The following is a 25929-nucleotide window of genomic DNA, read 5'->3' as shown; positions in this document are numbered from 1 at the left end:
ACCGGCCCAGGTCCGTTCCGACCCATCCGTTGCGTAGTTTTAAAGAGCTAAGCATACATAGGGACAGACAGACATCGGGAAGCTACTTTGTTTTATACTATGTAGTGATAACTAGTTGATTTTGTTATGACTTGTCAACTTCAAAAGCTGTCGTATCATAATATTAACCATAGGTACTTACTTAAAAAATTCAACTGGCCTTTAACCAACTTCAATAAAAGAAATGCGTTGCCGTAGAAATAGTCATTAAACCGATCTTCACAGACAGAAACGAATGCATCTGTCGCAAGGAGATGGTTTTGCGAAAGTCGGTCGGTAAAAAAGCTCACTTTTACGGCGCCTCTGCAGCTTAACAAGCTCTCGGGTGGATGTGGATAGTGATGTACCTACTAAAAGTACCATAATTTAAGTTACATTACTTTATTTATTTGTTAAGATATTAAAACTTTATTGTGTCAAAGAAAAACTTAAAAAAAAACACAACTCTGGGAACAAATCAAATCATTTTATTAAATATTATAATTTGTGTTTTTTAAGTAGTCACACTACTATACAGCAAGTTTCAGCTTAAATAATTATCAAAAAAAGGTTAACTTATTGCCGTGGGGCATTCTCTACTAGTCAAGCTTAGGGCAAAGATGCACTGTTAGTTCTTAAAAATGGAGATGATATGGCTCTAAGAAATTTGTCGCGCAAGAAACTAAAATACGCGAGTTAAACTACGGTTTAACTTAGCTTAACTTAGCTTAAATTAGCTTAACATTGAGATCTAAAACGAAAAATTAAATTACAAATTTGTCTATGCCCTTTAACTAGTCCACACAAACATAAAAAATATGGCAGCTATACCATCGTTCACACTGTCTATTAACGCATTCACTGCCAGGGGGCGTGGCCTAGGAACAAACTTGTATGACGGTCGACGCACATATGCGTCGGTGGCAGTGAATGTGTTTACTGACGTTCGTAAATCTTATTACCAAAGGCATAAGGTCCACAAATAGTTAAGAGTGTTGCTGGTTGTACCTTCCTGCATTATCAGCGAGCTGTACAAGCTCGCTCTGACCACAGAACAAATAATAGTACTAGGTACAGAAGAGTCACTCTCTAACAAAACGCGTCTGTTACGATCAGGACGGAAATGGCCGCTAGGTTATGGCTAGCCACCAAAGTTGGTGTGGAACGGATGTACTTTTAGCTACCTATAGCAAAGCGACGAAATCGCGGAGTGAGACACATAGGCACGACGCACACGCCAGCCTAAGCTGCCGGTTGCCTTCTCTGCGGGCCAGGTTTCGGGCCCCGCTCAAACGGTATCACCAGGCTAGGGGGTTGGATAACGGCCGGTAGTGATAAAGCTGGCCCACACTGGAAACACAGCCGTCCTCCAAACGACGCGCGAACGACCAACCGACACAGCCTCCGCAGCTGAAAAGCGGACGAGGCCACTCACACACCCCAAAAAGGGGACTCGAATGACACTCATCATCATCCAGTAATATTCTCGGGAATTTCACATCCCTACTCCGAGCTTCGACATTTGGTTGTCGATTTAAAAAATGAGCTCCAGCTCAACCCCTACATTGCGATTGCTTCGCCAGCATCTGCTGGAGCCTTAGAAAAGCTTTAAAATGGAACGTCGTTCGGCAATGCAGTCACCAATTTGTCTTTTGCTACAAATTACTTTGTTTCTAAACGTGAAATTCGGATGGCGATCGCAACAGACAGACCCCCTATACTAGTGTAAATTTGTACTAATGACGTATGTAACTTTTCCTGTTTTGTACTACTTACTACTAATTTAATTCGATAGCGTTACGGACGTACGAGTCTGCGTAAAGTGTCATTATGTATAGGATGTTGATGGATTATGAACATGGTGCCAAGCGGAACGTTTTGGAATAAAGCTTGGTAACTATAAATAAATAAATATTATAGGACATTCTTACACAGATTGACTAAGTCCCATAGTAAGCTCAAGAAGGCTTGTGTTGAGGGTACTCAGACAACGATATATATAATATACAAACACATAAATACATAGAAAACACCCAAGACTCAGGAACAAATATCAGTGTTAATCACACAAATAAATGCCCTTACCAGGATTCGAACCCAGGACCGCGGCTTAACAGGCAGGGTCACTACCCACTAGGCCAGACCAGTCGTCATAAATACCATGACATGTTAAAGGAAAAACAGATGTGTCCATCCAGTGGCCGAGATAAACTTACGTACTCTCAATCCGGAGGTCGCGGGTTCAAATCCTGGCTCGTACCAATAAGTTTTTCGGAACTTGTATACGGAATATCATTTGATATTTACCACTAGCTTTTCGGTGAAAGAAAACATCGTGAGGAAATCTGCATGCATCCGAGAAAAAATTCAGAGATGTCAGAGTCACATGTTCTAAAATGATATATTTCAATTGCATAATAAATTATGACTTGGCAAGATATCTCTATTCTCTATGCTTTCAGAACAATCTAATATCAATTTTCAGCAAAAACTATTCTATTCTTCAAACCAGATTGCAATCCAATTTATTTGAGATTTTTCAAATATCGTGCTGCGAGTAAATTGCTTTCAATTCGACGCCATACAAGATTTGAAATAAATGAGTTTCCAGAACTATCTATGAGATTGGTTCTCGAACAAAAGCTCTTGAATTTGGTACATAATAATATGTACCTATTTCTCTATATAAGGGCTACATTTATTTATATAAGGGCATTTTCACTTAAAAGTGTAGGTACCGTTTACTTTTTTTTTTGAAAATGCATTTAACTTTTGGATTATTTCTACTCAGCTCAGAATCACGAGGACTATCGAAAAGAAAAAAATGTGTCTCAAAAAGAATTCAGTTTTAAACCGTCATTTTTCCTTCAAGTCCACAGTCGCATAAATCTTCGCCCCCATTTTTCTCTCTCAATATTGACATTTTGGAAAATATGTTCGCACAATTTGATGGGTGTTAACCATAGCTTTGCCCTTTCGAGTTTCGATTACCTTTTTTCGATTTTTTTATTATTATTCCATACTAAATTTTGAAAACTCGCAACCCTTAGGTGTAATAATTAGAATTTTTACAAAATCAAACGCAGGGGCATAGCTAATGCTTGATATAAATAGTCTGGCTAATGAAAGTTGAGCCTGAGATTTATTTAAAACTTTTTATATGGCAACTTTTTTTCCTATGAAATAAGCTGTCAGTTTCAAGCTGTCATTTAATTTCATAGTAATTTTATTGCCAGCACGGCTAGCACATGATGGGCGCGACAGTCGACAGGCGAGAAAATGCCGCGACATAGAGCTCTCTCGCGAATCGGTAGCATAAGAGCCGCGCGACAACCCGCTGTCTCGCGGACAAATGTCAAAGCGACATAATTTTGTCGTTTGACAGTTCCACGCGGGATACTCTCGAAAATCGTAGCACGAGTGTACTATGGGAGACAAAATGTCCCGCGTTTGAACGTCAAAATGAGAGAAATTGTCTTCGAGGCTAGAGGGTCGCGACTAGGGTTTGCTCCCGGTACTGAGTTTGGCGACAAGCGCATTTGGTCGAAGTTTTGTTGACTTTTGTTCTAAAAGAAAGATAATTTTCCATATTTTATATTTATTTCATACTACAACACTTTTTTGTTTAAGTATAATTTGAATCTTGAGTTTCATGATCATACCAATAATATCAAAATTGTTATATTTTTTCACAATGACTTGTTTGTTCTCTTAAGTTAAACGAAAATCCGACAGAAAAAAATCTAAGCCTAAGATTGTACGATCACGACCACATCAACAAAGCAAACCTTTGGTGGCGAATTGACAGGGGGATAATTAATAGAAACATAAATAATTGATACAAAAATATTACATTGCTAATCCGGGAAACAATTACGTGCTATCAATCAGTGCTAACCCGTTATATTTACACGCGTATTTTTACATGCAATTATTGTTGACAACCTATATTATGTCGCTCCTTAGGTGTTTCCATTCATTGTGGGATATAAACAACACAATCCCGACCTGAATATTGCGATCAACCTCACTTATAATAAGTAAATGCAAAAGTAAATCTGTACCTATGTACAGTCAGCAGCAATAGTTGCTAAGCGGGCGAAGTGTTCAAAATTATCTTGACGCGACTTTATTGTTAAGAGAATAAGAGCGCGTCAAGGTAATTTTGAACACCTCGCCCGCTTAGCAACTATTGCTGCTGACTATATGTTACCTCTTGACGCTTAATCCGCCGAACCGATTTAGACGAAATTTTGTGAAACAACATTCCACAAAGAATGCAAATAATGAATCTGGCAGCTCAACTCAAACTCCACCTCACAGAAGACCACAGCCGTAATACTTACTTTGTAGTGTACGAGTTGGTACTAGCCTAATCCTTAAGTTACGATTCCCACCGACCGGCTGGAGTTGGGCCGCGCCGGAATGCTTTTTCAGTGTACCTATTTACATAATGTGTGGCAGAAGCGATAGAATCCGTCCGGAGCCATCCGATCCGCAAGCAGCCGACCGGCTTTGGGCATACAAGTGTGAAATGCGCTCCGACTCCGACGAATCGTACTTAAATCTGAGTACCTATCTCAAAAAGGTCAAAGTAAATAAAATCATTAAAAGTTTTTGGTAGTATTTATTTAAAAGTCACATTATTTGAGAAGTGTTATCAACACTCGACTGTCCTTGCACGGAGTAGGTTCCCAACTTGAGCCCTTCTATGTCCTCCGTGATGGCAGGAGGGCTGCGGTTAGCAGCAGCATGCTTAGGTGTAGAGAATACCTCCGTGTTTGATGATAGGCTTGTGCATGATTGTCATTCAATCTATCTTCGAAGCCAGCAATGCAGCGGCTAGCCAGCCATAAGGGAGATATGTCGGGGATTAGCATAAGATATTTAGTCTGTAAATAAGATTTAAAAGGAATGTAATTTTTTTGCAAAAGACAACGGAAAAGAGCTTTATGAAGATTGAATTGTGTACGTAAGTACTTACAACTTGACTTCTTCGTAAAGATGGTATTTTGTTAGCCAAAACTTTTAACAAAACGCCAATTATTCGTAAGGAGTTGTATTTTAATGATTAGGTAGGTAATCTTTAGATAATTATAATAATATATTCCAACTTGTAACGACAAAGCGAATCAAATTTTGATTGACAGTATTGACACTGACATTTTCGACTTAAAAATAATATTTGCTATTTCTTATTCTTCATACTGCGAGAAAGAGACAAAGTTATCGTGACTAGGGACGCTCCGTTTCTAAGGCTGACTATTCATTACTTATCCGATTATTATTTTACCGATTCAGTGTTGCCACGAATGAAAAGTTTGTTCCATGTATAAATGGCCACATTGGCTAAGTCGCGCGCGGGATGGCTCTCTCTCGTGGAACTCTTTTCTCGATGTGCGAACTCATGCTGCCAAAATCGAGGAATTGACAGATAGAGATAGAAATTTGTGACGGGCGACTGCCGTCTCTCGCGGCGCGAGCTATCCCGCGGGTAATCATGTGCTAGCCGTGCAGGTGCGGTTTTTATTGAAATTCCCGCGTTATCTCAGGCTCAACTTTCATTAGCCAGACTCTATACACCAAATTGTGTCAAAATATATTTAATAAATATCCAGAGGGGAAAATGAGGGTTACGTTTGTATGGAAAGGCGAATTCGCGCGGCTGTTCACTTTTAACTAAATACTACAGCAAACATGGACGGAACACAAACAACTCCGTGCCCAGAATAAATAATTACCGTGGTCGTTACCTAAGACGAATTGCTGACAAGACTAGGCCAGGCTAACTATAAAATTAAATAAGTCTATCGGCTCTGCTGATTGGCTAAATCAACATTTAAGTTTGTAGCCAAATTTATTGAAGTAATGTAAAATAAAATAATTGAATCATGAGACGAAGAAAATTATTAAGATATTTGTGTCGTCACAAGCTTCGTTTTAACTTGAAGCTTACTATGACAATAACTCTCTTTACACTCTATTCTCTGTGCATGTTTGTTAATATGCAATAATGTTTACTTTTCAAAAAAGTAAAAAAAAAACTGAAACTCGTACAAAGAGGCATGTACATGCATGGAGAGGCATGCTTGCCATTACGTGTGTAATAAGATATATACGTAATACCTAAATATAATTATTAAAATTGTACCACGGACGGGACTTAATCGCTTATCCAAGTGTGGGTAGTTCGAAAAACTCGCGCGGTTAGAAGATGTTGATGTCAACTTTAGCCAGTCTTCTCCGAGACCACGGGGACAACACTCCTCGAAACGTTGGAGGTAAATCTTTAAACTTAGATACGAGGTTAAGTCCCGTGGTATTTACAATTTTAATTATGTGTCAAAATCGTGAAAGTTTAAATCAGTGTTATACCTAAATATAAGTTATACAATAACTAATATCTAACGAGGCAATAGGGCAGAACGACGGGAAGTCACGACTTCATAATAAAAACATTAGGAAACTGTTTTTGAGTGCGCGGGATCATTGCCAAGTGGCGGGAGGTGGGGCGGGGAAAACGGCGGCATTTCTATTGCAAATATCTGGGAGAAAGCTCGGGAAACATATACAAACATAAAAATGCGTGTTTTCTCAGAGATAAAACCTAGCTAGATCGATTATTCGCCCCCGAAAAACTCCATATAGCAAATTTCATCGAAATCGTTAGAGCCGTTCCCGAGATCCCCGAAATATATATATACATATAAATAAATATACAAGAATTGCTCGTTTAAAGTTATAAATATGCAAAAATTGCTCTTTTAAAAGTATTAGATAAGATAACATAAGACGTGTGGTGAAAAACAAATATCTTCACGAATATTATAAAGCAGAGATGTACAAAATGGTTTTAAAAAAGCATTTAAATACAAAATGCAAAATACTTTTCAGATTTACTATTTCAAATGCAAAATACCAAATAGTTTTGCGTTATGTATTTCAAATGCTAAATGCAAAATAGGTATTTTCAAAATACTTTTTCAAAATAAAATACCTTTTGACCAAATCTCAGATATTTTTATTTATTTTAGGTATTTGTCATGAGAAATAGAGACACAATGCAGAGCCGAACAAAAACGTCTAATAACATGGCACCTTATGCATGACATTTTGGTCATATTTATCAGTACGCGTATCAATAAATTCTGTTATTAATAATAATAATACTTCGTCTAATAGCGAAGAGTCTCGACCAACATCTTGAGAGACTCTCGCTAGGTGGTTGGATCAAGGGCCAGATGCAGAAGGCGGTGATCTTGGACACGGCGCGGATAGTCCGCCGGTTCCTCTCTCTGCGGCCCTGACCACCGGCAGCTTGGGCCTTGCCCCGCTGCTGGCGGCACCCTAGGTTAGGTTTTTTTAAAATATTTTTATACAGTGTGTGGCCCGGAACCGGGGAGAAAAAATTAAATGGGGATTCTTTAAGACATACCAAGTAACTTTCACAGGAATCTAATTTTCAAACGTCCTTAATTTTGGAGAAAACAGCCTACAAAGTTAAAAATCGTAGGTAATGTATTTTCGTGTCACGGTATCGTCGCCTAGTCACTTGGTACGGGGTATGTCTTGGTACGGGGTGTGACATTGACAATACGCGGTTGATTTAAACTTTTTGTAACAAGTTCACTGACAAGTTCAGTCTCTTTAAAACGATTTTGAATTAATAAAAAAATAGTTTAGTCAAAGTTAGTTGTCACGGGATTTATTTTGGTTTCAATGAAATGTTTTAATTTATGAAAACGATTCGCTCTTTGAAAATGGCCCTTTTACCATTCGATTCACGCCAGTATGTGGATATGATATTAACTTATGGTGAAACTCGCGGTAATGCGTTACGTGCCCTTGCGTTATATCGTGAGCGATTTCCAAACAGAAGGCATCCGAGGCATGGTCGCGTGATTACAATGGCAATACAACGCTTACGTGATAATCGTCCTCTAGTTCCTGGACAGCATTACGAGGCCAACCAACCTCAAAATGTTCGCCCGCAATTAGAAAGAAGAATTCTTCGATATTTTAGACAGCATCCCACTTCCAGTACAAGAAATGCTGCTCGAATCTTTGGAGTCAATAACCGCACTATAAATAAAGTAATGAGAAGAAGCAAGCAACATCCTTTCAAGTTTTTAAAGGTTCATGGTCTTTTACCAAGAGATTTACCTGTTCGTGCTGCATTTTGTAGATGGTTTCTAAACATGCACCGAGAAAATAACAACTTCTTGAATCATATCATCTGGTCTGATGAGGCCACTTTTACTCGCAATGGAATGTGGAATAGGAAAAATATGCACTATTATTCTACAATCGGAAATAATCCACATGTCATGAGAGAATTGGCTCACCAATATCGTTTCTCCCTTAATGTATGGGCAGGAATCCATAATAATACAATAATTGGACCAATTTTTATTGATGGTGCACTTAACGGCGATAAATTCATGGAGCTCATTGATGGGCCGTTAACAGATTATCTTTTTAATTTACCCGAAGATGTCCGCGATGACACTTGGTTTCAGCTTGACGGTGCACCAGCACATTCTGCCGTAAGGATACGTGAAAAACTTAATAACATTTTCGGAAATAAATGGATGGGAAATTTTGGCCCACACCGATGGCCCCCTAGGTCACCTGACCTAACACCCCTTGATTTTTTCTTGTGGGGTGCAGTTAAGAATTATGTTTACGCAGTAGAGAACGATACAGTAGACATCCTCAGAAACAGAATAATCGAGGATTTTCACATGTTGCAACACAACGTGGATCTTGGAACCGTTCACAATAATATCATCAGGCGGTATGCTACTTGCGATCAGCGGGACGGTAGACACATTGAAAATGTACGTATTTAGAATTGCTACGTCCTTTCAGCTTTGTATTTGTAATGCCTGTAATTGTTATTTGTAAATAAATAATAAACTATTATTGACTTCTAAAGTGGCTTATTTTATCTTGAGTGCAAAATAAACACTTCAGAAAGTGACAATACCTATTGATTTGGTGATAGAAAGATAATAGCATTAATATTAATACCTTTCAATTAGTCAACGCAACCATAAAATGTCAATGAGACGTTCCGAGCAGCTCCGAATAAGTACGACGCAGAACGAACTAATTCAGTCAAGTTGAGTGTTGTTTGCATTACATTGAACGTACGATTAAGTTTGTTAGAAAAAAAGCGAAAGTTAAATTCTGATTTTAATTAAGTGAGACCATTATAATTTAATTACCGGTGATCTATAGAGCCTCTGTTTTTATTATTATCCCCGGTTCCGGGCCACACACTGTATTGTTTTTGTAAGTGTTTTTATATTTTAATTTTATATCCATATTGTAATAAAACCTAATTTAAGACGAAAAATGAATAAAGAGTATTCTCACTTAAAATAATGTAAAAAACTAGACTAACGAAAAGAGAGCCATGGCTCCATTTTGTGACTTGTGTGGCCATTTATTTCGGTTGATTCTATGTAGTTCTTATTTTGTTATTATTACACTTTTCTTTTATTAATAACAACTGGACTGGTATTGTTAAAAAGTGAAAAAAAAAACATCGTTTTTTATTTATTACGCTTTTTAACAATACCTGGCGCTGGCGCCAGGCGCTAGCAGGCGCCTCTATCGGTCAAATTCGGCAATACAAGCGTCAAAATGCAAAATACATCTCGAAAAGTATTTCAAATAAAATACAAAATGTTTTTTACTAAAAGGCATTTAAATGCAAAATACAAAATAGGTATTTTGCATTTTGTATTTGCATTTTAAATATAAGTATTTCAAATAAATCGCATCTCTGTTATAAAGTAATAATGCTTGATTGAATAAAGTTTGACGACTGGTCTGGCCTAGTGAGTAGTGACCTTGCCTGTGAAGTCGCGGTCCTGGGTTCGAATCCCGGTAAGGACATTAATTTGTGTGATGAGCACAAATATTTGTTCCTGAGTCTTGGGTGTTTTCTATGTATTTTTGTATATTATACATATAGGTATATCGTTGTCTGAGTACCCACAACACAAGCCTTCTTGAGCTTACTGTGGGACTTTGTTGGGTTGTCTGAAAGAAATGACTGTTTTTCAATAAGACCGCTTGTTGCTATCTTCATTTACACTGTAGATTCATTGCTGGATTCCTTCTAATTTATGGCATAATAAAAAATATTAGTAAGTAAGTAAGTTACTTACTTCATCTATTGACAACGAGTTTTTTATGAAATTAAAATGAAAAAATATTGATATAAGTAACTGATATACAAATCTCGTAATTTGATATCGCAATTTTATAATACTTTTTTTTCTACTCCCGTACTTTTATTTGTCATTTAATGGGTCGTGCACACATCTCTAAAACTCTACCTTATAGTTGTCAAGACAAGTCTTTAGTCTATTTCCCAAAATAGTAGTTTGTGTTACAAGGGATCAAAATGATATATTTCCGTCAAGAGCGTACATTGAATCCTGAATGAAGCGATGGATTCTACAATAGAATCCCGGACGTAGTGAGGGATTCTAAAGTAGAATCCTGATCGTTATGAGGGATTCAAGTGTTAACGCCCAAGACGAAATAATTTTGATACCATGTGACACATACTGCTTTTCACATCAACTATAAGGAAAATAAAAAAAATCTTAGTGTTGACACAATCTGATACTTAAACAGATTATTTAAGCTAAAAAAATAATGTGCTAGAACAGAAAAGTGTTACTTTGATCCCGCCTAGCAGGGAGGAAAAGTGCCACTTTGATTCCTCCAAGCAGGGAAGAAAAAGCTCTTTTCTGAATAGGTGGTGTGAAATAGTTATTTGTACAACAAGAGATCAAAGTTTAATATTTCTTCGCGTGCTTATTTTGAGTCCCGTGTAAGGGAAAGATTCGAATCTTAGATTAGAAAGAGATTAGAATCTTGAGCGTAGTAAGGGACTCAAAAGCGCACGAGATGTAAATAACTTTGATCTCGTGTAGTTCACAAAACTTTTCACCTCAGCAGTGAGAACATATTAGAGAACCCGAAAAATGTATTCCTTCTTCATCATTTGCCTCAATTGACTCATGTTTTCTTAAGATATACCAACAATTAAGTTTTCACCTTAGCAGCTCGAACAAGGGTACTTTGCTACTTAAAAACAGTGAGCAAAATCGCATTTTGCTCATTTTGTCTCGTAGCAAAGTACCCTTGTTCGCGCTGCTGAGGTGAAAAAGCATTTGTGCATACACGCAGTATCTTTTTGGCACTTTTTAGATATTTCGTGTAATGGCCACTTAAAAAATATTGTAACCTTGTTGCTAACTTTATTTTATTTAAATGTCATCTCTGACAAATAAGTAAACCACAGACATGTTTTTTTTTTTAATTTCATTCATTTTTTTCCCGCCCGTACCCTCCATTCTTTGCTACTTCTTGAATGAAAAATATTTGTTAAATTTACAATTTTATTTCAACGTAAGTGCTTGGTCGTAACGTTCTTTAACTGAGTCAATAAATACTCGTTGCGTCTTTATTATCAATTTTCGGCTTTCGGCCACTCGCCTTTTTTGAACTCTTTTAAACAACGGTTGCATAAAATACTATTAATCACAAACATTTTGTACATATAAGTGCTATTATTTTTAAAAGCTCGATGTTGCGTAATGCCGTACGTTTATCAGCCGTCGCCGGCGGCGGAGAGATAGCGTCATAGTCGTTGGGTTAAACTGACTATTATGACAGGGTACACAGGCGGCATATCACAGAGCAAGTTTGGTACAGTCACCTGCAGTAATATGTTACACATCGAAGGCCGCAAAAATATCTGACACGGTCTTATTTGTACAGCCATAAGAGCGTGTCACATATTTTTGCGGTCTTTGAAGAGTAACATATTATTGAAGGTGACTGAACCTAAGGAAATAAGTTAAATATACGTTAACGTATACTCAAAGTCAGCTCACATAATTGAGAACAGACGGAATCGGCAGCGATATCACAAGGAAAGTTTGGCACAATGGGGTGTCACAATACATATTGCTACGAGTATAAGGATTTTAAATTGAATAATACAATTTTAATAACAGGGAATATTACGTGAAACTCTGCGTAGGGGACGCCACTCCCACAATAAGTGACAATGTAAGTGTCTACCGCAAACGAGAGAGTCGACATTTTGTTATCTAACCTCTCAATCACTCTTGCATATTCAAGCGATAAAGTGGTCGTCCAGAAATCATTTTCAGTACTTCATGCTCAATTATGAATATTTATTCATAGTTAAAAATACTCATCTGTTTTTCCGCTGCAAAGTTGTGAAATACATTCCAGCTGTAAGACTGACCCATTTCCGCGAACAAAACGCGATTAGACAAATCGCTTTTATAATTTAAGAGCGTTTTTGAAGCCGACTCCCGGTCTGAACTCGCCATTCGTAAAAATAGTGGTGGAAAAGACGTCGCGCGCGCCGCGCGCATCGCTGAAACACATCTGTGTTTGTTTAAACTGTACCTACTTATATGAAAATAATAGAATATACAGTGCATTTGAAAGTGGAATATTTTTTGTGGAAGTGAATATTGACGACAGGAGTGAAAAATAAAGTTGTCAACAGATCTATGCACTTTTTATCATAGTGTACGAAGTTTTTTTTTATGAAATATGAATAGTTTTCGTGTTTATAGTGAACGTGTAATGAGGGATTTCTGAATAAAGGACAAATTATAAAGGTCAGATTTTTACAAAAAAAATTAAGATATATTTGGTAATCTTAGAAATCTTGGGCATTAAAATAAAAAACACGTCAAAAATCTACAGTGTTATTGTTTTGAAGTGAAATTTCATGGTCATCAATATTGAGTAGGTCTGAAATATAGTTTTAATCTAATAGAACAATAAACGCGGAGTAGTTTCATATATAATACTAATAGAAATATGTAAATTTGAATACTTGCGGCATTTTAAAACACGCAGCAACTTTTTACACACGCACTTTCCCGAACAACTTGCAAAGTAATATAGATAAAAAATACTGTGTTTATGTCTATGTGGTTGAAACATTTTTAAATATTGTCACGTTGGTAGTCTGTGTTTTAAAACACGTTTACACCGTATCTGTGCAGCCCTTCACAGATAATAAATAAAAAACCGCATACACTCCGTTTTGAAACTCGAGTTGCGACGATCATTTTAGAGGTGTGCAATGTTGAAACTCTAGTTGCTGGAATCATGTGAGTGGCTATATAATATTTAGGAACTTAAATCAGTTACATGATTATGCCAGCTCCATCGTGCTTATACTAGTATTACTACATGTCTTCTTATGAGATAGGTAGTATTTAACCGCCTGAAAAAATCTTAAAACTATATAGTTTTTTAATTCGATGTATTTAAATATTGGGTGTAGTAATTCGATATTAATCATGAATAAAAATAAGTTTTTGGCAAAAATTTAATTTTTGGTACAAGCTTTTATCGCTGATTGTACTTTTCTTACGACAGACAACTAATACTCATCGAGACAATTCTAAAAACCCCTAACACAATTAGGTTGCGTTGTTTCATCACAGACCTCCTGTCTCCATCATCAGATCAGTTCGATAGTACCATATTATTGTATTGTCATCAGAACTACATACAGCTGCCAATTTTCATGACGCTACGATCCTTGGAAGATGGTTAAATTAGTTACCTTAGATTCCGTTACATGTTAGTTACATACAGGTCGAGAGTTCCTATGGCCACCTCCTGTCTCCATCATCAGATCAGTTCGACAGAACCATATTATTGTATTGTCATCATAACTACATACAGCTGCCAATTTTCATGACGCTACGATCCTTGGAAGATGGTTAAATTAGTTACCTTAGATTCCATTACATAGTTACATACAGGTCGACATAATAAAAGCTTGTTAACAATACGAATTTATATAGAATTAAAAAAAATTATAACAGTAGGTACTCACGATAATTGAATGACATGATTTAGATTGTCAGTGTACGTTCGAATAAGTCTGTTCTTTTCAACTTGTTAAAGAGCCGAATTTTTATAGAGAGTTAAGTCCTTTTCAGAGAATCATATTTTTTCACAATATAGATCAATTGAATGCATTGTCTTCATGTAAAATTCATGGATTAGGTATACTTACTAAGGCACAAAACTTGCGCGGTGACTAGAATAGGTACTGACTGGACACTGTAAGTTGAACAAGCACATGTTTCAAATTGGCAAGAAACAAGATGCGACATGCAGGTTCTGCCAGGAGTCAGAGGAGACTGCAATGCACATTCTCTGTTCCTGTGGATCACTAATGTCAAAAAGAAGTACCTACTTAGGGCGGCATGTATTGCAACCCTATGAGGTACAGAACGTTACGGCCCAAAGCATCTGTAACTTTCTGGATGCAACGGGCATTAGTAATGAACTTTAAAGGGCCGTCACAATCGATCAATACTTGGTCGACGTGACACTCAAAGGCCCGATACCACCCCAATAATAATAATACTTACTATACAATAATGCTTATTTTCTTAACTTTTACTAGTTTATAGATAAAACCTACAAAATAGCTGACGGATTCTTTATTAACCGGCTCCAGTATTTTCGAGTGGCACTTAAAAAGACTCAATAAGTCTCGCCTCAGGATTTAAAATACTTACTCGGATGTTTTTAGCGCTAGACTCGAGACCTTTTGGGTTGCGTTTAAAAAATACTCAATAAAGGACTCGATTCGAGACTTAGGGCCACTTGCACCACCCGGCGTTAGCCCGTTAACCCAGTGTCAAATTGTACTGGTAACCATGGCAACTCCAGGTTTAACCGGTTAACCCCGGGTTAGTGGGATGGTGCAAGTGGCGCTTATTTTTTTTATCGGAGACTCATAATACGAGTCGTGAGTTCTTCAAATAGACTCGCAAGACTCAAGGTCCTGCCAACACTAGTCTAGCAGTGACAAGTAACTCAAACAATTGAATTCCATTATTGTGTTAGCTTTGATCTTCGTAGCAATAATATATAGCAATAATAATATTGCTGGTTTACGAGTAACCACATCAGAACGTAAGCCGATTTGAACTCTTAGGTTCTAATACTAAAATGTTGTTATTAATCTTGTTGTTGTTGTATAGAGTGATTCTATGCTTACTTATTTGTCTATTTTAAGTATAGGTACATTTAAATTCGGGAGATTTATACAGGATGGAACATTCCTAGAGACTGAGCTGAAAGGATTGTGTTATCTAAGTGATCTACAATAGAGTTATTATGTTAAGCTGGATTAAAAAGCAAAACAAATTCATTAAAATATTTTTATATCAGTGACAATCCTATCACTACAAAGTTAGTTACATTTTGGATTGACACATGTCATTAACTTTTGACTTCACATTCGGTGCTCGGATCTAATTGCTAGGGTTGAAACATGCAGATTTTTGCACTAATGTTTAACAAACTGTATCTCACAAACGGTTAGAAATATTAACGTGATTAATTGAAAAATAAAGTACGTAGCCTAAACAATTCGCCGTTTGCATAAAAGTCCTTCGTTCTGTTCCACCCAATATAATAAAATAAATAAGTTTTTTTGCAAAAAAAAAAAACATTTTTGGTACAAGCTTTTATCGCTGACTGTACTTTTCTTACGACATACAACTAATACTCATCGAGACAATTCTAAAAACCCCTAACACAATTAGGTTGAGTTTTTTCATCACAGAGTTCCTATGGCCACCTCCTGTCTACATCATCAGATCAGCTCGATGGTACCATAATATTGCATTGTCACCCGATTTACATGTGTATGCAAAATTTGAGCTCGATCTGAAACCGGGAAGTGGATCAAATTTAACTTGCAAGATTTGATTACAGACCGACAGACAGACAACGGGACAGGTGAAACTAAATAAAAGCTTGTAATATTCGCGTATGAACTTTAGATATACTTGATGCTATTTATAAAAGGCCATGTGGCTTGGTTCTCTGTGACTGATGGATTTCTAACGAAAATAGGAGTTTAGCCAAATGTAACACATGTGTTTTGGATCTGGAGCTATCTAGACATACCATCAGCCAAGACTGCCAGTGCATTCGAAATTATCGTATTTTATCAACGATTGTAATCTTGGCCAGCCTCTCTGATGGACTACATAACCCTAAGTGTAAGGCCTGAGTGGCCGCTCGAAGCGGAGCGTTCGGCGGGGCGTGCAGCGTGGCGTCGGGCTCACGCATGTGAGCAGCGTGCACTAAGACCGCTACTATACGCTTGCATTTGTTTAACATGCACGCCGCACGCCCCGCCCCGCTTCACGCCCAACTCGAGCGTCCACTCAGGCCTTACACTAAAAGTATGTTTCAAATACCAAAGACTAATGTAATCTTTCTTTATTTCCAGATAAGTGTGGTGCAGTGCAGTGAAGTGCGAGTGTGATGTGGGAAGCCTGAGCATGGAGAGTGGTTTGCCGGCGTCCGACGCCGACGACGGCCCGCCGGGCTCGTCCGGCAGCGGTTCCTCGTCCGGTACCGGATACTATCATAAAAACGGTAAGGTTTTTATAATTAAATTTATTTATTTATTTTAGATATAATTAAGGTCACAAATAAAAATTGAAACTATACATTTAAAAAGACTAACCGCTTCATGCCGTTCCGGGTGCAAAGGTGCCCATGATGCTCGCAGCATTTCCACTCTGTATCACTACGGACATAAGTTTGTTATCTTATACCTTTAAACGAGCAATTCTTGTGTGTTTATTTATTTATTTTATATGTATATATATATTTTGAGGATTTCGGAAACCGCTCTAACGATTTCGATGAATTTTGTTATATGGGGCTTTTCGGAGGCGAAAAATCGATCTAGCTAGGTCTTATCCCTGGGAAAACGCGCATTTTTCAGTTTTTATATGTTTTCCGAGCAAAGCTCGGTCTCCCAGATATTATTTATTATTTATTTAGGTATTTGACAGATGACTGTCAATGAATCTGTAGAGAGTGTGTGTTACTAAGGTGGCAAACGAGCAGACGGATTGCCTGGTGGTAAGCAATGACCGTCGCCCATGGACACCCGCAACACCAGAGGGGTTGCAAATGCGTTGCCGGCATTTAAGTACGCACTTTCTTGAAGGTTTCATGGTCGTATCGTCGTAACTAAAACTAAGACTAATTTAAGACTCATCGTAAATTAGGGCACATTGATCAACTACGCGTGTAACTGCGTCCCATTCAGTGTGGTGTTATTTACGACTCGGACGTTTAAGTGACGCAAATATATCACGAGTGTTGCAAAACAGGGTAGTATGGTTCATTTCCAGACAATATATAAATAAAAACAGTGGAATCCGTTTATTATGACTCCGCCTATACTGACCAACCGCTTACCTATGACGTAAATGACGTAATTACTGTGCGAAGTTTGGTTTTCATTTTCATATAAAATTCTTAGTGACAGTCGGATAAGATGACTTCGCTTATAGTGACAAACCGCTTACTATGACCTAAAAATCCTATTTTCATGAAATTATGTCCGGTTATACTGACACGCTGGTTTTCGTGACCGTCACCACGTCTTTCCCTGCGAGAACGTTTGGTGCGTGCGTGGCGTTTAAGTTGATTTAGTTTTGACTCTCGGTGACAATTTGACAATTGGTTCCAGGTTATTAAAACTCATTTCTTACAAAGAAATTCGAGATTAATTCGGAAAAATTAACAATAATAAGAAATTAATCCACTATGCTTTATATGACATCCGCTTATTAGTATGACGTGTTTGTCATTTCCCTTCGATGTCATTATAAGCGGATTCAACTGTAAATATTATTGGACATTCTTACACATATTGAGTAAGTCCCACAGTAAGCTAATGGTCATTATCATAATAAGCGTAATAGAGAGGTGACGGATGAAGTGTGTCACGCTTTGTTTACGTTGCTGAAGAAATTTTACAACCGACGTAATTATAAGCCCGCGACACGGTCAATCGCGGAATTAATGAGGATAGACGTAAAATTATTTTTCACACCTCCTATTCAGAAAAGACCTTTTTCTTCCCTGCTAGGAGGGATCAAAGTGGCACTTTTCCTCCCTGCTAGGAGGAATCAAAGTAACACTTTTCTGTTCTAGCACACTATTTTTACATTTTAATGCACATTATTTTTTTAGCTTAAATAATCTGTTTAAGCATCAGATTGTGTCAACACTAAGATTTTTTTATTTTCCTCATAGTTGATGTGAAAAGCAGTATGTGTCACACGGTATCAAAATTATTTCGTCTTGGGCGTTAACACTTGAATCCCTCATTACGCTCAGGATTCAATGTACGCCCTTGACGGAAATACATATATCATTTTGATCCCTTGTAACACAAACTACTATTCATAGCTTGAAGCCTGCGTCATACCCTAATACACTTAAAAGCAATGAATATGGATCACTTTCGATGTAAATTTCTATGATATATATTATATCATATAAAACACATATAAATTAATTATAAAGACATAAATTTCGAATGTAAAATTGGTATTGTTTTGGTTTGACGCAAAATTTTATCATTTTTGAAAAATACTCTGCTTAAATTTAATTCCGCTGTCACATGATCTATTGCAGGATTAATAGGATTAATGGGGATTTCATGAAATTCTGTAGGCTTTATTTGAAGGCTTAAAAATGGCAGTCCTGAAAAGTGACGCGTTTCTGAATCAAATGAATTATGACTAACGAAAATGCGGACAAACAATACATTATGACTTAAAACTTTTTGGGAAACAATAGAGACCCTCTACCATCGTGTGGCTCCAATCAGAAACATAATCTTGACATTTCGCGTCAATAAACAGGGGGTTCCTGTGCTGCCCCCCTACAGTTCACGCTCTCTATAAATCAGCATGTCATTACCATACCCTGAACCTGAATAAATAATGTCTGCAGTCGACTGGCTAATACAAGCTACTATTCAAATGCTTATGAATGGTAATGAAAATATCAGAGTTAATGGAAACAAAGTAGTCGGCTCAAAAAGTTAGATGATGTGAGTATTGTTACTATTCAGGTCAACCAGATCTTGACAGTTGAAAAAGGCGGCAAATTTGAAAAATGTAGGCGAGAAGGGATATAGTCCCATAGAAAATTTGAATTTCGCGCCTTTTTTTACTGACAAGATTTGGTTGACCAGCTATAATTAGTAGGGATGAATTCGGAGGCCACAATCAATCAGGAAAAAACAATTCTTTTCGTTTTGTTTTTCAGTTGTATTCAGAAAAATTACATTCGTCATACACATGCCACTGATGAGTGGTAACAGTGTCAAAGACAATACAATGCCAGAAACTAAAGGGGCCCACTGATTACCAGTTCGCCGGACGATATCGGCCTGTCAGTTAGAACAAAGGGTTGACAGCTCCGAACAACTGACAAGCCGATATCGTCCGGCGGACTGGTAATCAGTGGGCCCCTTAAAACATTAGACGTGCAACCTTAACATACCTGTTTAAATTCCCAATTAAGTATACTGAAAAAACAGAAGTTAAAAAAAACGAGCCTATTTGAAATTTTCTCGTATTTTTCCGGGTTTTTTCAACGCTACTGAATTTATTTTTGTATAAAATCAACTGCAGAATACAGTAGGTATCGAGACAAACCTTACTGGTTTAACGATACTTTTGTAATAAGGTTTAAATGTTGTGTTGTAATTACCTAAATAAATAATAATAACCATATTATAAATTTGGGTCTATGCATGGAGTGAACACTCTTAGACTACTTATTTCTCTACGTTCTGTGTACCCTTAGTACAGCGGTTTTCAATCTTTTTTTTTGACGGAACCCTTTTGGAAAGCGAAATACTTGATGGAACCCTACAATACGGTGGCGGCATAGTAAAAATTTTCGAGGCGACTAAAGCATAGTGTTCTAAATTCTTGCGGAACCCCTGCAGGGGTGTCGCGGAACCCTATGGTTCCGCGGAACACACTTAGAGTATGGCTGCCTTAGTATATTGTATCCTGTGTAACCTACTTGTTTTACTCTGACCACAGGTAGAGAAGCTAAGAGGGGGGCATAATTAATGATTCGCAGTTAAACGCACCTGCTTCAGCTATTATTTAACAACATTTACCTGGAAGAGAAACCATCAGGATAAGTGTGAGCTGGTTCTATATATAGTTGCTTAGAAATGGGGGCTCAAGCTATATTGGCTTGAGGTAATCGTTGAGAAAAAATGTGAATTAAAGGTAACAGATACCGGCTTGGAGTTAAGAGCCCATCAACGTGCACACTAGCGCCACTGCTAAATAATCATGATTATTTAAGTTTAACAAAATACATTTAAAAAAGGGGCCACTACGTACTATATCTTGTATTAAAGTACCTTTTGAATACATTAAACTAGTTTGTATGTTGCTGGATTCGTCAATCTATGCGTCCAAAGTTAAAACGGTCGTTTTTGTTTTGAGTTCACACAGTACGTAGCGGCCCCCTTTTTAAATATACATATTTTGTTAAATTTAAAAAATCACGATTATTTAGCAGTAACGCTAGTGTGCACGTTGATGGGCTCTTAAGATGATTTGTGACTTATCTCAGAGCAAATTTCAAAATCTATTATTACATAAACTAATTTAAGTGTGGTGAGTACATAAGACAATCGTAGCAGGTGACTCCAGGTTTAACTGGTTAACCCCTGGGTTAGTGAATGGTGCAAATGGCCCTTTAGGAGAGGATTTTCAGATTAAATGTTATGATTTAAAGATATTTCAAAAACAATTTAAGAATAATAGTTTATGTGAATAAACTATTATTCTTAAATTGTTTTTGAAATATCTTTAAATCATAACATTTAATCTGAAAATCCTCTCCTAAAGGGCCATTTGCACCATTCACTAACCCAGGGGTTAACCAGTTAAACCTGGAGTTACCATGGTTATCAGTACAATTTGACATTGGGTTAACGATTTAACCGCTTAACCCCGGGTTTGTGGAATGGTGCAAGTGGCCCTTAGTAATAAGTGTAATCTATACATATAATAAAGCTGAAGAGGGTCGAAAGTCTGTACATGGAAGATATTCGAAAAAAAGTTGGTTGGGGATACTTAGAATCGATAACAGAACACGTTCCAACAGTTTTTAGAATTTTTGTCTGTTTGTCTGTTTATCTGTTTATCTGTTTGTCTGTTTATCTGTTTATTTGACCGCGCATCACGTGAAAACGGCTGAACGGATTTTGATGCAAACTTTACTAATCTGTCAAGAAAATCCCTGGCCCTATTTTAGGCTAGAAAAATTCAACCCCTAAAAGGGGGGGGTGGCCACTACACTCAATTAAGTTATGTTTGCACCTGAATCTTATGGCGCTAACTTAAGAAAGTGGTGCAAACTTTTTTTTTGTGTATGTACTTTGTAAAAAAAACAAAAATTTTCTTAGTTAATGTCAAACGTCTTTTCAAATACATATTAAATCACATTTATAGACGGGTCTATCGCAGGTCCATTGACAATAATTAACATTATGTGAAGTGGGTGGTTTGAAAATATGATGTCTACCCCAAACTTTTTCATACACTTTTCGTCGGGTAGTTGCACAAATCTCTGTTTTGACATTTTGTTGGGACATCAGTTAGCCGCGACCACGACCAGTGAAACCTGTGTCGAAACGTCGGTAAATAACGGTAATAAAATACATTTCGAGATAGGCCCGTCTATATATAAATGTGAGTTAATATGTGTTCAAAACGCGAAAGTTTTTAAATTTTAAATAGGTATTATGTCTTTGTAAGTGTCAAACAATTTGGGACTTGCATTTTAAACGCGTCACCATACCTTTCCGAAAAAAAACAATTTTCTCGCGAAATTCTCGCAACGTATTGAGGTTACAAGGTAGCACGGTCTCAGGAATCTGAGGAAGAATCGGAGACGTTCACGCAGTGCGAAGAACGGTTGACCGCTCAGCGGATTCGCACGACAGACGTGCTCGACGGTAAGTACTGTGGTGTATCAGCGGGTACTGGAGAGAGTCGTACGTCTATACTTACCTACACATGCGCGGATATTGGCAGAAATCAAAAGTGAACAGGCAGTATATACCTAAATCCATTAACACTGTCTTGGATGAAGGCAACGCCACAACAGACCCTCTGGAGTTCCTAAACTCATTGAGTGCTTCAGGACTCCCAGCACACACATTAACCTACATTAATACTATTGTTCTGTGTTTAAGCACTGACAACCTGGACGCTTCGGGCCTTCCGCCCTACGCGGAGCTCGGCCTTCGGCCTTCGCACTTAGACACTTATACTATTGTTCTGTAATTAAGCACTGACATCCAGGACGCTTCGGGCCTTCGGCCCTACGCGGAGCTCGGCCTTCGGCTTTCGCATTAGATATCCACACCAAAATTCAACCATTGCGGCTGTGTCCCTGACATAATAGCCTCTCTCAATTTTTTCTATCAAAAAAATTCGCGCTCGCTACGCTCGCGTTTTTAACTTTTAAGGTTAAGCCTACTTTGATAAAGGTGGCATTCTGGGCACCCTACCGAGTGACTACTACTACGACTTAAGCATTGACATTCTGGACGCTTCGGGCCTTCGACTCTACATGAAGCTCGGCCTTCGGCCTTCGAATTTAGACACATACTATTGTTCTGTGTTTAAGCACTGACATCCTGGACGCTTCGGGCCTACGGCTTTCGCATTTAGACACTGATGCCATTGTTCTGTGATTAAGCACTGACATCCTGGACGCTTCGGGCCTTCGGCCCTACATGGAACTCGGCCTTCCAGATATCCACACCAAAATTTCACGTAAACCACTGCGGCTATATCCCTGACATAGCCTCTCTTCTTTCAAATCCTATTCTATCAAAAAAAATTCGCGCTCGCTTCGCTCGCGTTTTTAATACGATTTTAAAGGTTAAGCCTCATTTGATAAAGGTGGCATTCTGATGGGCACCCTACTGAGCGACTACTACTACGACTTAAGCATTGACATCCTGGACGCTTCGAGCCTTCGGCCCTACGCGGAGCTCGGCCTTCGGCCTTCGCATTTAGACACTGATACCATTGTTCTGTGATTAAGCACTGACATCCTGGACGCTTCGGGCCTTCGACCCTACACGAAGCTCGGCCTTCGGCCTTCGTATTTAGACACTTATACTATTGTTCTGTGCTTAAGCACTGACAGCCTGGACGCTTCGGGCCTTCGGCCCTACATGGAGCTCGGCCTTCGGCTTTTGCATTATTTAGATATCCACACCAACGTTTCACGTAAACCATTGCGGCTGTGTCCCTGACATAGCATCTCTCAATTTTTTTTCTATCAAAAAAATTTCGCGCTCGCTACGCTCGCGTTTTTAATACGATTTTAAGGGTTACGCCGTACTTTAATAAAGATGGCATTCTGGGCACCCTACCAAGCGACTACGACTTAGGCCAATTTTTTTTAATTTAAGTGTTATTTAATAAATAACACTTAAATTAAAAAGTTATAATTCAACATTTTTTTACACTGTTAAAAGTAATCCCCGGTACATTCATATATGTAGATATTTGATATCTATAATATTCTCCTTTCCTCTAATCTTACTTCTAACTAATATAATATTAGACCTAAATTCGAAAGTTTGTTAGGAAGTATGGATTTCTATGTGTATAATTCTTAATTTATCATGCTCAGAATGATTTGACTGGAGGACAGAATTGGATGATATTTGCCATGGACATGATTTGGATAGGTACAGTCAAGGACGTAAAAATACAAAAGTAGTACTGTATTGTCCGTTATACACCTACTACTCTGTGTCATTTAAATCACGTCTAATATTGGAATAAGGGCGAAAAAAACTATTGGTTTTGGAGTGTAGTTTTGTTTAGTGGTACCTACCTAATTGTAAAATATTTTATCTGGACTTCAGTCCGCTAATCGTATCCATCTGTCAACTTTACTTCAAGTTCCGCCTCCAGGGGAGAGAAAGAGAAATTAGAGATCAATTAGCTTACTGACACAGACCGAATTCCACGCGGGCGGAGCCGCGGGCACAGCTAGTAACTTATTAAATCTATTAGACGGTTTTATCCTTATAAATAGTATAATACTTGAAGCTAACGAAACTTTATACTTAAGACACATCTGCATTAAGCGCTGAAGCTGAGAGGTGAATAATTATTTGGTATACTTACACCAGTCAGTTATTCACAGTACTTACTACGACCAGTGTAAGATGGTCTTTAAGTAAAGAAATACTAGTCTTATAAACTAACAAATTAAAAAACAGCGAGGTTCAGATGTTAAACGTATTTTTCACTACTCATGCTCTGAAAGAGGGTCGTTGTTGTTCTAAAAGGTGTGCAAAAAAGGATACGTTTCTGCACTAGAGCATTTTACGTTCCAAATACGATTTTATGATTTTTTTTATGGTAAGTAACTGAAATATGGGTTTAAATGGATTTATTGTGCAATTTCCATTGTGATATTTAACTCCCTATTCCATAATTTAACCTAAAGAAACGATACTTTTAACCTACATTTTTAGTTTAAAATACCCTTAAGAAATACTATAAAAGTTTATATTTAATCAAATAGTCATGTTTTTAAAACACAATAAACACATGTGTTTTACTTTTCTCGTATTCGAAATGAAAAGTAGAGTGTTTAACTCGGGTAAAAGGCATCATGTCATCCCTGGGTTAACAATCTATAGGTACAGTCACCTGCAATAATATGTTACACAACGAAGGCCGCAAAAATATCTGACACGAACTTGTTTGTAGAGCCTGCCTTGTAAAAATTACCAGGAAATTCTATTATTTTTATACTTTTAGAAACTACTAGAAATTCGCCAAATTATTTTGTGTGAAAGGAACATAATTATTTGAAACAAATGAATCTGTATATAGGTTTCAAAGTTGATGTTAAAGCGGTTGTTACAAAACGCGAGCTCAAGTTAGAATGGACGAGGTGTAAAGAGATTGATGTGTCGAGGCAGGTGTGTAAATCGTAGAACTAAATTATTATATGGCTCCGAGTGCCGGTTTTAGGTAGAAGTGGCTTTCTAACTGTATATAAGTACCTACCCGATTTGATATCCTTTGATACGCATGCAGATAAAGCGTAGTACGAGCGAGATGAATTGTTTAAAATGTCAAATCAAGATCACACCTTTGAAGTTGATGTGGAAATGATGGGGTCTGTGGATTTTGCATCAATTTGCATTTTCGCTTTGAGATGAAACCACTCGTGAAAACAGGGGAGAAAGGGAATTGTATAGAACTGTCCATAAAGTCTATATATACCTACCTAACTGGTTTCGCGTTTTATTTGTAAAAAGGTGGCGATGGCGCTTGTATAATAGGTACCTACCGTAGGCGCATTTAAAATGGTTATATTTTGATACACTCAAATAATAATAAAACGAAATTTACAATAAATTTAAAAATAATACACATATTAAAAAAACTAGTTTGTCCGCAAGTTGTTAAAATATTTAACCCATTTTACCCCTTCAAGAAAAAAACAATATCTTATACCTTTAAACGAGCAATTATTGTATATTTATTTATTTATATGTATATATATTTTGAGGATCTCGGAAACGGCTCTAACGATTTCGATAAAATTTGCTGTGGGAGTTTTCGGGGGCGAAAAATCGATCTAGCTTGGTTTTATCTGTAGGAAAACGCGCATTTGGGTCATTCTCTCATTTCGTGCAAATCGGTGAGATTCTCTCGATTTGTAATTTTTCTTTTAAATAGTAAACTTTTGAGTTTCGTCAATTTGTGGATTCATTTATTAACATTTTTCTGCTAAAGGCACCTTTGTAACGTTATTACTTTTCATTTAATAAGGCTACTGGTAATGAACTACGCGCTGGTAATGAATTCGGCCGAGATGGTAATTTTATCAGTGGACGGTAATGAAACAAACTTATGAAATCGAACATAAAAAAACTGTATTTCAAGAAAA

General features: G+C 37.5%; 1 protein-coding gene across 1 annotated transcript in view; it reads left to right on the top strand.

Annotated features, from left to right (window-relative positions):
- Positions 1-25929, top strand: part of LOC134657953 (KH domain-containing, RNA-binding, signal transduction-associated protein 2-like) — a 292941-nt gene that overhangs the window by 128782 nt on the left and 138230 nt on the right. Inside the window, exon 2 of the mRNA XM_063513554.1 lies at positions 16370-16518. Within this exon, the coding sequence (XP_063369624.1) occupies positions 16422-16518 (97 nt within the window). The 5' untranslated portion in view covers positions 16370-16421. The remainder of the gene's footprint in view (positions 1-16369; positions 16519-25929) is intronic.

The sequence above is a fragment of the Cydia amplana genome, chromosome 21 (assembly GCF_948474715.1).
Source record: "Cydia amplana chromosome 21, ilCydAmpl1.1, whole genome shotgun sequence".
Classification (NCBI taxonomy): domain Eukaryota; kingdom Metazoa; phylum Arthropoda; class Insecta; order Lepidoptera; family Tortricidae; genus Cydia; species Cydia amplana.
The sequence above is the reverse complement of the archived record's forward strand: the minus strand, read 5'-3'. Positions and strand labels throughout refer to the sequence as shown.